General features: G+C 57.9%; 1 protein-coding gene across 1 annotated transcript in view; it reads right to left on the bottom strand.

Annotated features, from left to right (window-relative positions):
- Positions 1-5641: 5641 nt before the first annotated feature.
- Positions 5642-14375, bottom strand: part of CLCF1 (cardiotrophin like cytokine factor 1) — a 9426-nt gene continuing 692 nt past the window's right edge. The window contains exons 2-3 of the mRNA XM_004383664.1: positions 8840-9006; positions 5642-7101 (exon numbers count right to left, since the gene is read on the bottom strand). Of these exons, the coding sequence (XP_004383721.1) occupies positions 6607-7101; positions 8840-9006 (662 nt within the window). The 3' untranslated portion in view covers positions 5642-6606. The remainder of the gene's footprint in view (positions 7102-8839; positions 9007-14375) is intronic.

Below are 14375 nucleotides of genomic sequence, written 5' to 3'. Positions count from 1 at the left end.
CCTGGCCTGCTCTGTGGGCATTGTCTGGGCTGTCCCTGCCAGCAGCCCCCAGCTCTGCCTGGCTCAGGCCCTGTTGGCCTGTCCCACCCAGCGGGAAGATGTCTCCCTTGGGCTTCAGCTCCCCCCAGCCCCAAGAACGAGATCAGAATGGTCAGCTTGAGCCCAGGCCTCTGAGGCCTGGCTTTCTGGCCTGGAGTGAGGGAACTCTCCACAGGCAGTCTCAGCCTCTCCTCCCATCAGACAGTGGGACAAGCCCCGAGGGAGGGTGTACCCATTACCGGAACCATCCCTGTCCCTTGTCCTCCCTCCCCGTCAGACAGTGGGACAAGCCCCGAGGTAGGGTGCACCCATGACTGGACCATCTGTCCCTTGGCCTTGCTCCCTGTCAGGCAGTGGAACGAGACCCGAGGGAGGGTGTATTCACAGCTGGAGCCATCCTTGTCCTTTGGCCTCACTCCCTGACTTGGCATCTGGACCCCAAGGTGCACTGGGAACTAGACCAGACCTCACCTGCCACCTTAGTCCCTTCCTCCTTGCCCCCCACCTGTCTGCCTCCTATCACCTACCTGCCTGAACTCCTGCCCTACCCAGGCAGCCTCCTGGGCCATCCCTAAAACCTCTGTCCTGGGGTTTGTCACAGTGGCAGCTTCAGGCTGGAGAGCCAGCTGAGAGCTGAGTTGGGGACTAAGTTCTCTCTTTTTGGGGGAATGTCCTGAGACCCAGGCTCAGGTTCCTTGCGTCACCCTGACACCCAGAGGCTGGTGATGGGACTGACAGGACTGACCTTTGACCCTCTGCCAGGAACCCTCAAGGGGAGCCCAGAAGAGAAAAGAGCTGGAGCAGGAAGGGGCCCAGCACCTTCCTGAGGGCTGAATCCCACGGCTGACTGCTTCGAGGGGAAGGGGATTAGGCCTGACTTAGCTCAGACAATGTGGCAGGATGGGAGGGGGGCTCAGCACTGCAGCTGCACCCTGCGAGCCCCCTCCCTGCCCCTAGCTCACAATGGGGCTTGTGGGGAGTGCCAGGTAGAGCTGGGAAGTTAGGGGCAGGTGAGAGAGGAAAGCAGCTGCCTGGGGCCCAGGGGCTGTGGGGCATATCCTGTTCTTCCCTCTCCCTCAGCACTCTGCTGCTCAGGCCCTCGGGCCCTGCCACCCACCCTGAGCTGGAAATCAGGGATTCTGGGCAGCCAGACTGACACCCTGGCCCCCAGCATACTCACATGCCCCAGGCCCCATTCCTGCAGCTCCTCCTAGGCCCTCACTGCACTCCCAGACACCCCTCCTCCCAGTAGAGTGGGCTTAAGGGCCTGCGGGAGCCTGTTCAAGGTAAGGGTTCCCCAGGGTCTCTGGGCTCCTCTGCCACAGGATGTCTCTTCTGTCTCCTCCCAACCACCACCCTCCATACCTCCCTATTCACCTTGACCATCCTGCTCTGGAGAAGTCCTGAGAGAGATGAAAAGGGGCCTTTCTGGCCATTGCTCACCGTGGCCACTAGGTGTCAGACTTTGTCTAGCTGGACAGAAGGTCCTCCTTAACTGTTTCTATCCCATCCGCCTGGCCTTGGAGATCAGAGCTAGTTGGGGAGGGGCCTAGGGGTGACCTCTGACCTAGTGAGGCTAAGGGACCCGATGGTTGTGACTGGGAAAGGGCTGGACCTGAAGCTTTCTCACAATCCCTCCCCTTGCCACCCCACCCCACTGATAAGGGCTTTGTCCACTGCTGGGAAATTGGGGAACCAGGCTGAGTCAGGGAGCTCAAGGACTGAAGGGACAAAGGCAGGGACAGTTGTGGCGCCAGAGAAGAAGGGGGGCTGAGAGGGGGCCGCCCATCAGAGCCCTCAGCGGGCCTGAATCACTGCCCTTGCCCTCTAGGTTAAGGGGCACAGAGGCCTCGCTTTGCTCTTCCCCGTTTGGGGTGGATGAGTGCGTGCGTGTGTGTGAGTGTAAGATGAATGCTTGACTGAGTCTCCGCATACACCAAGGAGACCCCTGAGCCCTGGGTGTCGGGCCCGTCTTTGCAGAAGGGGAAAGCTAGCAAAGTGCCAGCTAACCTTGTACGTGCCGCCACCAGAGCTTCTTCTATGCCCACTCCTACCCAACCCCACCGGAGTTGCCACCCTCAAGGAGCTGACCCCCATCTTGTGCATCCTCTCAAGCACAGGTGCGTTTCCAGGCACCCTGGGTGACAGTGTGACTCTAATCCCCAGTGCACGCCAGCTGGCGAGGACAGTGAAGAGGGCCTTCTCTCCCTCACGCCCATTCTCCCAAGCCTTCCTGGGAACATAGACTTCTAGAGATAACATCCCCCAGGACTCTGCAGGGCGCCAGGCAGTCTGGGTTCTTAGGATACCTGGGCTCTTGCCTGTAAGGCCATACTTAAGTGGTGGGACCTCAGATATCCAAGGAAAGCTCACCAGGAACCTCACCACACCTCCTGAGGCAGCTGTGGATGGAGAACCAATGACAAACTCACAGAAAAGACTGATGACCCATCCCTGGCCAGCAGACCTGTGCCAAAGAGCCGGCGTCTTCATAGGCGACCCATGGGACACAGTGCCAAAGCCCAAAGGAGGGTTCATACCCTGACACCTCATTAGGGAGCTGTCTGGGGGAGAGACTTCAAGAAATGTCCTCTCTAGTGGCAATCTCCTCTGCAGCCCCCTCTCCCGCCGCCCCCCTCTCCCCCTGGAGCATCCTTATCTGCTTCTCTCACCCTTCCCATCCTCAGTTTCCCCTCACTGTCACCCTGCCTGCATTCTGTGGTTCACAGCCAGCCAGCAGTCTAGCACCCTAGAACCCCTCGCCCCTGACGGTTCTCTGCCATTCCTGCCCTGTGAGTAATTCAGGCCTTGCATGATGCCGTCTCTTCACTTGTCCCCCCTCTGCTGCTGGAGAGTCACATTCCATGCTGACTGACAGCCCTCTGGTAGTCGCCAGGCCTCTCCATTCTTACCCAGCCACCACCCTGCACTTAGCCAATGGCATGTTTAGATCTCTTCTATTTAAAAACAACACAAAACAAATAAAACTCTTCCTTGGTCCTGCTACCCCCTCTAGATATTCCTTTTACCCCCAAACTCTTGAGTGAATACACTGACCACTTCCTTTCCCACCATATCTTTGAATCTTATAATTGTCTGCCTCACAACTGCTCTTTCAAAGATCACCTATGGCTGCCTAATGACCAAAGCCAATGGATTTCTCAGTATTCTCTCAATTTCTCTGGGACAGCTGAGACTGTTGATCAGATGCCTCCTTAAAACTCTCTTCTCTTGACTTCTAGTACACTGTCATCTTGATACCCTTTCAAACTAAAACCAACCCGTTGCCGACGAGTTGGTTCCTGTTCATGGCGACCCCATGTGGTACAGAAAGGAACTGCTCCATAGGGTTTTCATAGCTGTAATCTTTATGGAAGCAGATTGCCAGGCCTTCTTCCACAGTGCCACTTGGTGGGTTCAAACTGCCAACCATAGTAGTCGAGTGCAAACTGCCTGTGCCACCCAGGGACCTTGATACTCTTTAAATGACTTTAATTCAACAAACTACCAAGCCTTTCACTGTGTGCCAGGTATCGTGCCCACTGCTGAAGTGTTGCAGAGATGAGTAAGTTCCTGGCCCCTGCCCTCTGACACTATCTGCTTGACTGGCAGACAGGCAGACTGAGCTAGCCATGATCCTGTCCCATTTCGCAAAATTCTGCCCACCCACAAGACCAGTGTCAAATCCCACCTTGTGCATTTATGCAGAAGGTGACTACTGGGTACCTACTGTGAGTTAGGCTCTGGAAACAGGAAGACTGGAGACCTCCTCCCCTCTGGCAGACCAGCAGGGCCTTCACTCAACCAGCTGAGGTCACACCTTCCTTGATGCCATTAGTACTTTCCCGCATCTTTCTTTCTGCACTTAATTGAATTCTGCCTTGTGTTCCAGCACTGGGTGGGCGAGGAGCATCCTGTTCCCTTCATTCGATTATGTTGTGCAGCACACATTTATTGAGTGCTTTCTTTGGGCTGGGCCTGAGCTGGGTGCTGGTGATAGAGAGATGAAGGAGGACTCGGAATCTGTCCTCAAGCAGCTCACTGTCGAGTTGTGTGGGGGGGGAAGCATTTCTCTCCATATTCCTCCTGTTGTATGGTGCCTTACATATGACAGACATTTTGGTCACACATGGAGAGAGTTCCAGATGCCCCTCTTTTCTATCTTGTTAGGCAGGATGCAGGGCCTGGGGGTGCCCCTGGCTGTGGCTGGCAGATGTCTCTGCCTCAAGAGCCTGGACCCCTCAGGGCAGGAAGGTGCCCTCCAACTTGGGCCAGGTGACCCAGGGACATTCAGTAGAGCCTGATGTGCTCTGCCGACGAGCAAGTCCAGTGCCTTCTGCCCCCTCTCCACTCTGGCCTCCCCTTTCCCCTTTCCCAGCGGGATTTGCACATGTTGGTTCCTCCCACACCATCTGGCATGGGTATGCTTTTTTCTCTTATTGTTTCAGGAAAGCCGGTCTTTTCTTCCCAAGTAGATGGCAAGCTCTGTAAGGGCAGGAGCCAAGCTCAGTCTTGGACTTCTGGCTTTCCTGTTCCAGTTAGCACAGGGATGGGCAGGTAATTAAGGCTTTAAAATAGCTGTCAACTGACTGACATTACCATCATTTGTTACTTCCGTGGCTTAAGGCATTGTCTCAGGAGGCCCTTGTCAAACATCCAGTGTACTACCTTGGGGCAGCTAACCCATTCATTTACCCAGTGTTTCTTCCCTAGAGGGTCATGACAAGCTGATGTGTCCCGAGTAATTTGTAAGTGCTACAGTTGCTGCTGCTGATGCAGCCTAGCACGTTACCTTCACTGTTCCTGTTTCCCTTCCCAGTGATCTTGTCCGGGCGCTACCCTCACTTTGCAGATGGGGTAACTGGAGCTCAGAGAAGGGAAATAATTTGTTGGGGGTTGTTCAGCTCGTAAGTTATGATGCTGGGATTTGAGCCTAGGTCACCCCGCAAATTGATCCATCTCACTCCCTTGCAGCCCAGTAGGAGCCATCCCAGCCTCCCACTCCCATGTACTTCTTACCTCAGAGAGAGAATGGAGTCCCAGCTGAAAACTGTGACTTAGCTGCAGTCTGTCATACTCCCTAGGAGATGGAGGGTATTGAGAAGGTGAGGAGCGCTGCTCTGGGGTCCCCAGCGGGCGGCCACAGATGGGGGTCCTGGGAAACTGGGACCAAGTGCCCAGGGGCTGACCACTTGGGAGAGGGCCCCAGAGGGGCAGGTGAACAGCTCTGCTTGGATGTGGAGGGTAGGCTGGAAAGGAGAAGTTCAAGGCGGGAAGCCAGACCCATGAGACCATTAAGTGACCCACAGGGGTGAGGAGGACAGACCAGAGGCAGGGAGGAAGAAAGGAAGCGACAGACAGAAGATACCTTGGAGGACTACCTGACACAGTTGGTGGAGCAAGCAGGAGCAGAGATGCATTTGCACAGCTTCCTGTGGGGAGGGAGGAAGGAGAGTCTCTCCCCCAGCTCTGCATCTCCCGAATGGACCCTTGGGGCTCCGGGCCCTCCACTAGTGGCAGTGGGAGCCAGGGGATGGGAAGGGCCGGGAGAACCAAGGAATGAGAAACGGGAGGAGGGGTGAGGCCAGCCAAAAAGAATAAGTTCTGGGGAAAGCATTTTATTTGTTAATACAAGAATAGAAATTCTGCAATAAATATCATCTAATAAATAACATCTCCAAATAAATAAATATTAATACAACAAACTTAGAGTCATGAGTGGGTGGGGCTGAGGGGCAGGGCCAGGGGGAACTGCCCCCTACACCCCGAAATGCTACTGCAATGTAAACTTTCAGGAAATCCTGTGGCTGTGGCTATGGTTGCCCTCCCCAGCCTGGGCAACCCATAGATACCCTGGGGAAGGGGCGGGAGGAGGCACCGTGATGCCGGCAAGACACCGCAAGGCAAGGTCCAGATGCTCACCGTGGCTTTGTTTGCCACCCTGGGCCGCCGATTGCCTTGGTGGCCCCTGGGTCCGGTCTGTCCCTGCCCCTCTGCTTTCAGTATTACCTCTCTGGTTTACAGGCCACCTCCAATGCAGAGCCCACCTCTTCCATCTTTAATCCTGTTCTTCCTGCTTAGTTGTGCCACCATGTTTGTTTCCTGACCCGGACATGTAGTTATTTGGGGGTGGGGAAACAACACACATCCAAGGAGAGTGGGCAGCCAAAGGGCTTCACCCCCAGAAAGGCACTTGCTGTGATGTCCCCAATCCCTGCCCTACTGTCACGCTTCCTGGAGGTGCTTGAAAGGCTGGGAGGCACTGGCTATGGTGGGCAGGAAGCAGGAGACCTTTGTGCCAACTTAGACCACTTGGGGCTCTCTTGAGCAGTACTTCTTGTGGAAATTGGATAGGGCCTATTGCACCTCTTCCCCAGACCTGTAGGACTTGGGGAGGCGGGGAGGGGACAGGGCTACTGCATCACACCCCTGTCCTGTCCAGGGGAGGGCCAGAGGCTCATGGCTTCTGTCTCCTGGCTCAACAGGTGTTGGCATACAGATTTCTCTCTCCCAGAAGGGAGCATGGTTTCAAGGGGAAGGGGGAGGAGGAAGATGGTAAGGCAGAGATCAGAAGCCATGGGCCTCCAGGCGCAGGGTAACCGCAGCCGCTGAAGGCTGCATCTTCTTCTTGAGCCGGTTGAAGTCCTTGGCTGAGCGCCACAGCCAGGTCTGCAGCTCCTTCAGCAGCCAGAAGTCGTCCATCTTCTGGAGGAAGTTGCTGTGGGCAGGGCCAGGGGCCCAGGTGGGCTCTGTCCCAGGCAGGGGCTGGGGCAGCGGGTAGCCCAGGGCTGCCATGACGCCTGCAATGCTGCCCAGCAGGCCCTGGAGGCTGGTGCAGAAGTGGGCCAGGCTGCGGCGCAGCTCAGCTGTGGCGGCCTGGCGGTTGAGGCCTCGCAGGTAGCACAGAAGGTGGCTGTAGGCCTCGTAGTTCTGGGTCAGCCGCAGTTTGTCGTTGAGGCTCCGCCACACGTCAGGGTCGACAGTGGCTCTGGGCAGAGTCTCTGCCCCTAGCCGAGGTGGGTTGAAGTCAGGCTCATTGAAAGGGGGGCCCAGGTAGTTCAGCTGTAGAAAGGAGAGGGCAATGGGGAGGAGGGAGGGCGGAGCAGCAGCTCTGCGAGGGGCCACCTGCCCCAAAGTGTCTGCTTTGCGTCTGCCCTGTGACTGGCCCCATCCACGCTATGCCTGTCTGTTCGGGTCTCCCTAAGTCTCTCCGACCAGGATGTCATTTGTAGGGAGGTGACAGCTGAAGCAGTGGGGGTGATGAGTTCTACGGAGAGGTGCAGAAAGAGAAAGGCTGCAGTGGATGCTCAGTCAGGACACGCTGACTGCTGGGTGTGTGGGGGCCCCCCGCGGGGCAGGGTAGAGAGGCGCCAGGAGGTGAGGCTGGAGAGGCAGAGGCCAGGGAAGAGGAGCTCAGAAGGCAGCAGAGCTCGATAGTGTGGCTGCAAAACAGAAGAGAGAGAGTGAGAACGAGAACAGGCCGGCGACCGCAGCGAGCCAGTGGTGACTGCCGACCTCGGAGACAGCCGCCTCAGCAGACTGGAAGCCAGATTGCAGGGGGTTAAGGAGTGAGTGGGTGGAGAGGAAGTGGAGGCAGAGGGTGTAGACCACTCCTTCGAGAAATTTGGCAGGGGGAGCCAGGAGAGAAAAAGGGTCGGGAACTAGAGGGGGTAGCAGAAGCAAGCAACGGTTTTCTGGCCAGGGAGACATCGAGCTGCCTCACTCAGCTTGGACCTGCCTGGTCCCACCCAGCTGCAGGGACAAGGGACAGATGGGTACTCACTGACACCCCAGGAGGGCCTTGGCTAACAGGAGGAGGGCTGCAGAAGGAAGAAACTGAGGCAGTCTCGAGAGTGGGGCAGGAGGAAGGGTCTGGAAGGTATATAGGGAGGAGGGCAGAGCCCTTGCCAGTCCTCGGGGAGAGGCCTGGGGCCCAGGAAAAGGGCCGAGGACCCTGTCAGCAGAGAGAAAGGGAGAAGAGAGGGGCGAGGCCTGGGATAGGCAAGGGCCCAGGGGGAGGTTCACACGCTGACAAGCACAGAGACAAACTAATTTCCTCGGTGTATCCTGGGGCTGGAGCCAGCTCCCCCGCCACCCTCCTCCCCTTCCTTCCCTGGCTCCAGAGTAGGGTCTGGGATTGGAAGAGGAACTCGGGAAGAGGGGCCAGCTCCCCATGGTCCTTGGCTCCTCTGACCTCTTCATTCCCTCCTGGGTTCTCTGAACACCTCTGGACCGTCCCCAAGCCCTTAGAACACACCCTCCATCCCTGCCCTAAACCCCTGCCAACACCAGCCTGGGTCCCTGCTGCCCCTCTCCCCCAGGACCCCTGAGGAGGCCCAGCCAGGATGGGAGAGGCAGACAGAAGGGAGGCCCAGGGGTCCTGAGCAGCAGGGGCCCAGGAATGGGGGCAGGGGAGAGCTGGAACACAGGCATGGGAGGTGGGGCCCCTCCATCCCCACCCAGCCCCGCCCGTGTGAGAGACACCACAACACGGTGTAAACAGAGGAGACTTCCCCGGCCCCCAGGGGGAGGTGGGTGGCTGGGCCGGCAGCCAGTGGGGCAATGGGCCAAGGCGGGTGCGAGGCCTGCCCACATGCCTAGTCCTGGGGCCAGGGATAGGGAGGAGGGGGGCGCTCAGAGGGAAGGGCAGGAGATAGGCCAGACAGGGGGACTGCTTGGAGCCAAAGGGCCTCTCCTCAGCACCCCCTCACTCACCAGGCCCCCCATCACCTCTTCTCCCCCAGCTCTGCTTCTCAGTCTTCACCCAGCCCCCAGACCCCTAAGCTGCCCTGATACTCACATAAGTCCCAGCCAAGCTGCGGAGTTGGTGCTCCAGGTAGCGGGTGAGGTCATAGGTTTTCTGGATAGAGGGGCCGGGCCCTGGGTCCCCTGTGCGGTTCAGGGCTGGCACTGCAGGGAGGTGCCAGAGCACAGTGCACAGGCAAGCTAGCAGCCCCCACGAGTCCCCTGTGGACAGAAGGAAAGGAGCATGAAGGGGCCAGGCCTAGTGAGGAAGCAGCTGGCAGCCCCTCAGGTGTCTGTCCCCACCTTGGCTTGTGGGGGGGGGGACGCCAGATGGGAGGCAGGGGGGATGGAGGAGGGGAAGTGTTCCTGGCCTGAGAAAGTGTGTGTGTGGAGGCATGTATGTGTCTGAGGATGGGGCTTGGCATGTGTGTATCTGCATATCAGCAGATACTTGAGAGTATGTTTGTGTGGCAGCTAAGAAAGAGTCCTTGGCATGTCTGTCACTGCATGTGTGCCAACATGTATGTATGTGTACAAGGCGTGCTGGGACCATTCCTGGGTTCCGAGCGCACCTCGGTCTCCTCTCCCATTCTCCCAGTCCCACTGCAGCGTGAGGGGAGCCAAGGAGAGGGGAGGTGTCTGCCTGAGGCTGAGGGAGGGGTACAGCAGGGAGGGCTGCGGGCTGAGAACAGAACAGACTGGCCGGGCCGCAGGTTTAGGGAGAGACCACTGGGGCTGGCTTCTGGAGTTGGTGGCGGGTATACTCTAGAATGTGATTCCTGGGCACGGGAAGTGTAGGTAGTTAGACTGAAGGATTTTTCGTGCTCACTCTCAGGGATTGGCTGCAGTGTGGAGGTTTGCTCCATTCTTACCTAGGGTGTTAGATGGGGAAAAGTTTGACCTGAGTGAAGCCTTTCCATCAGCCTGCAGTGGGAACTGAGAGAGAGAGACGGGGTGGGGAAGAGAGGGAAATAGAGATGCATTTGATGAATTGGGCTTGTCAGCTGATGGTGCTGGAGAGTGTGGGTATCCAGGATGCAGGGGGCCAGAGGCTAGGGGTCTTTACAGGGGGCCAGAGGCCAGGGGTCAGTGCAGGGGGCCAGAGGGGCTAGAGGCTAGGGATGTAGGCAGCTGGGAAACATGCACTTCTGGGCTTTTAGGTGAGGTCTAAGGTCTAGCACACTAAGCCCAGATTCAGTGGGCATTGGGATTGGGTAAAGGCAGTTACAGATAGGATAGGGTAGGGATAAAATTGGCATTGGCTAGGTTAGGTTTAAAGACTGGGTTACTTTTTAAAGTTTCTGGGTGGTTTAGACTTGGGACTTGGTTGAGTGAGTTTGGTTGAGCTTTGAGTCCAGCAGGGGATGTGGTTAGGTTTGGGCAGGCAGAAGGTTAGCTGAGGCTAAATCTTGGGCTTGGCATGTCGTTATAAGGGCTAGTAGGGGTTTTAAGCTTGGACAGGTGTGAAGTTATGGGTGGTTTCTTTCCTCTAGTTTATATTTTGTACTTTCAAATACTTCTACAATGATAGGAATTGCTCTGATAATTAAAAATAAGTGGGATAAGTTTACAATTGGACTACACTAGAGTTAGGACAAGGAGCCCTGGTGGCACAACACTTAAGCGCTTGGCTATTAACTGAAAGGTCAGTGGTTCGAACCCACTCAGCAGCTCCACGGGAGAAAAGACCGGGCGATTGGCTCCCATAAAGATTAAAAACCCATTGCCACTGAGTCCGTTCCGACCCATAGTGACCCTGTATGTCAGAGGAGAGCTGCCCTATAGGGTTTCCAAGGCTGTACATCTTTATGGAAGCAGACTGCCCCATCTTTCTCCTGTGGAGCAGCTAGTGGTTTTGAACAGCCAACCTTTCGGTTAACAGCCGAGTGCTTTAACTACTGTGCCACCAGGACTCTGTCCCGTAAAGATTACAGCCCAGGAAACCTTAGGCAACTGGGGTAGTTCTACTGTGTCATATAGGGTCGCTGTGAGTCAGAATTGACTCGATGGCACACAACAACAGCAGAGTTAGGATAGGGTTTGGAGTTAAGAAAGAATGAAGACTAGTTAGAGTTAGTCATAGTGCTGGCTTACGGTTTTAGATATGGTCACAAACTAGGAAAGGTTTAGGACTCAAACTGTATAAAAATGTCCCATATAAATAGAGTATAGGGGTCAGGTGGGGGATTTTGCAGTGGCCCAACGGGTCCAGGTTGACTCTTTCAGATGCTTGACCCGCTGACTTTATTGATGGAGTGTGGGAGTAGGGGTCCGCAGTCACAGGGACACTCCTCTCTCAGGTGAAGTGCCCTTGGTTTGAGGGTGTGTGTGTATGTGTGTGAGAGTGAGTGTGTGTGTAAGAAAGTAAGTTTAGGCGTGTGTGTTTAGGAGAAGGACCAGGGTCAGGCACATAACTGCCCCGCTTTCTTCCTTCCCTTCTGCAACCTGTGGCTTCCCTGCTGAATGTTCCCCTCCTCCTGCCTTTCCATCCCTAGCTCTTGCCTGACTGACTTTCTTTCTCTTCCCTGCTCTTCACATCTCAAGACCAACTCTAGATCCTTCTCCTATGCAAGAAGCCTTGGGCCCTCCTCAGTCCACCTCCACTGGGGACCTAGTTGGGTAAACTCCAGGATCCTGTGGGTACCACATGGGGTTAGTTTTGGACGGTGGAGACCTGCTGAGGGGGGCAGCAGCCCTGCCAGCCTTGAGGTACCCCTCAGGATGGAGTCTGGCCTAGCTCACCATTAGTGGCAATGTTGGGGGCCTGGTGAAGCAGAAACTGGGAGCCAGGCTCGCCTGTATCCCCACCCTGCCTTGGGGCAGCCCTGCCAGCCAGGGTTCGGGAAGGCTCTGCCTCTCCTACAGAGAGGGGTGGTCAGGAACCCGCTCTGGCCCTGCTTGCCCCCTCCTCTTCTGGGCCCTGTGGGACATCCTGGGGGGACTAGCTCCCTACGCTGGACAGCAGGGGGAGAGGCCTTTGGATAAACAAGAGCTAAGTCATCTGGGCAGAAAAACGGCTCATGAAATTAACCAGACGAGGCCGGTGTTTCCAGGAATATTTCAGTTCTGAGGTAACTGTGTCACTCCAGGCTGGGGGCGGGTAGGGCAGAGAGCAGAGGAACCGACTGACCGTCCCACGGAGCACCAGAGAGGAAGGAGTCTCAGAAGCCAGAGGGAGAAGCAGCAGGAGAATGGGAAGTCAAGGACAGGTGCTGCCTCCACCCCCACCCCCCCCCAGCTCTCATTTTAGGGCCAGGAGGTGTCCCAGTCCCTGTCACCCTAGCTGGGGGGTGGGGGGCACACTATAGCCTCTGGGCAGCAAACACCTGGGCTGGAGCCTGGAGCCTGGAGTGGAGGGAGTGTGCCTGGAGGGAGTGTGCGGAAGGCAGTGTCCTCTCCCAGTGCACACAGGTGGACCTCGCAGGCGGCCTGGGGGGTCTGTCACGACCCCCTCCCCCAATACTGGCCCCTAGCCCGCCCGCCCCAGCTCTGCTCTGGCTGCTGCCCACTGATTGTTTATATCCCGTCTTCTCCCTGTGTTTATAAATCCGCTGAGCACGTGAGAAGCTAATGAGTGCAGCTCACATTTCCTGCTGCAGCCCCCCCATTCCCATCCTGGCCCCCGCCCGGCCAGCCCCTAATTCCATCCAGATCCCTGGGCCCTGGGAACCTTGGCCCCCCTCATGAACACACATACTCAGCCCACGAAAGCACACAGCCACTGACCCGGCTGCCCAGGCAGGCACACTCACCCTCAGCCTGCATCCCCCCAGGCAGCCTGGCTTGGTGGGGTAGGGGCTCAGCGGTGCAGACATGCCAGGGTGGTTGGGTGGGTAGGACTGGTGGCTAAGCCAGGGAGGATCCAGAGAGAGTGTTCCAGAGGTGTGGGTCAGTGGCTGCAGACTGGGCTAAAGATGGGGCCAGCCAGGACTAGCATGTGGGTGACTTAGAGGGGTCTACTGAGGGGAAGTGGGGGATGGAGTGGGTTAGGGGTGCTGTGTACGCTGTGGTGTGAGATCCAGGCACTCTGCCTTCCCAGGGAAGGCCCAAGAGGGGCAGAGGGGAAAGGCCTACAGAAAATGCCCATCTCTCCTGCTCCTCTGGGCTGGCTGCCCTACCCTTGCTTCCTTCTCTCCCGTTGGCCCTCTCCTTGGTTCCCTTTCTCCCAGACTGCTGAGAAGTGGCTCAGAGGCTAGTGGGGAACAGCTGGTGCTACCAACCCCCGGGAACTCTGGACTTGCACGCCAAAGTTCCTCGCGGCTGAGACATGTGGGAATCCGTCTCCTCAGCATCCCCCCTGCCCTGCTCTTCCAGACTAAACCACAGAAGAAGAAACTGAGGCCCAGGGGAAGAAGCAGCGGGTGGGCCAGGACCCTGCCCCGGGAAGTCAGTAATTGAAACATGAGTGGGCTTTGGTTTGAATGAGAGGGTCCCCGACTGGGGCCTAGGAGAAACCCTGGGTGTGTCCATGGTAAGCAGCGTGAAGCCAGCGCAGGGGAACAAAGTGAAGCAGTGAAGGGGTGAGGGGAGAGCATTTGAAAGGGTGCTGTTATCAAGAGTGTGCAGGAGGCTGTGGGAGGGGCTCTGAGGGACCAGGCCAGAGGCAGGTGGGAACAGGCAGGTGGGATTGTGGGGTGGAATGTGAAGTGTGGTAACTGAGGAGCTGGGGCAGGGGTGTGCAGATGTGGGACGGGACAGGCATGTGGGACTGTGTGTGTGGAGAGGACAGGGGCCGGCACACCAGTCTGGGCTGGTGGGGGATAGCGGCTGTCATGTCCGCCTGTTGCCTGGTTAGCTGTGGGGCTGGGGGCTGCGGCTATGAGCCAGTGGCAGGAGCGGGGCTAGCCTGTCAGGTACACAGGGCCATGTCCCTGTGTCGTGTTTGCTCAGGGGTCAGGGCAGTGAAAGCCCGGAGATGCATCTGCCTGGGTCTGGGTCAGAGCGACCACGACAGAGAAGTGTGTCTTGATATCCTCCCCAAGACTCAGTCTGCTGCTGCTCACGCAGGCCAGCCCCCTCCTGAGGAAACAGGGCGGGGTCCCCTGGGGTTGGGGGTCTGCGGGGAAGGTTCCAGGAGCGCAGTGTTGTGCTGCCGGGAAGGAAGGTGGGGGCGAGCAGAAATGAGGAAGACCTGGCGGCCCAGGCTTCCTCGCCCGCAGCCCCCTCAGTGGTGACCTCTGGCTCCCGGACCCCTCCGCCGGTGGCGGGGCCTTCCCCCTGTGTGGCCCCGGCACCCCCGGCCCCGCCCCCGGCCCGCTCCCGCCTGGTCGCTCCCTTCCCGGCGGCAGGGGCGGCTCCGGGGCTCCCGGGCCGGGCCCGGCCGCTGCCCTTTCCCGCGCGCCAGCTCCCTGCCCGGCCCGCCCTCTGCTCCCCGCCCGGCCTGAGCCGCGTAAGGGCCCCGCCGCCGGCGCCGCTCCCGCTCCCCGGCCAGTGACCGACTTTTTCCTGCCAGTCCGGCCGGGCTGCGCCCGCCCTCCACACTAATCACTCCCAGGCCCCCGCGGCTGCCCGCCGTCCGGAACCTACCTGCCGCCGGCTGCTCGCCGGCCGCAGGCTGCATGGTGGGCTCGGGCAGGCTGTGCGAGTCCCGC

Source organism: Trichechus manatus, unplaced genomic scaffold (genome assembly GCF_000243295.1).
Source record: "Trichechus manatus latirostris isolate Lorelei unplaced genomic scaffold, TriManLat1.0 scaffold00113, whole genome shotgun sequence".
NCBI classification, from domain to species: Eukaryota; Metazoa; Chordata; class Mammalia; order Sirenia; family Trichechidae; genus Trichechus; species Trichechus manatus.
The sequence above is the reverse complement of the archived record's forward strand: the minus strand, read 5'-3'. Positions and strand labels throughout refer to the sequence as shown.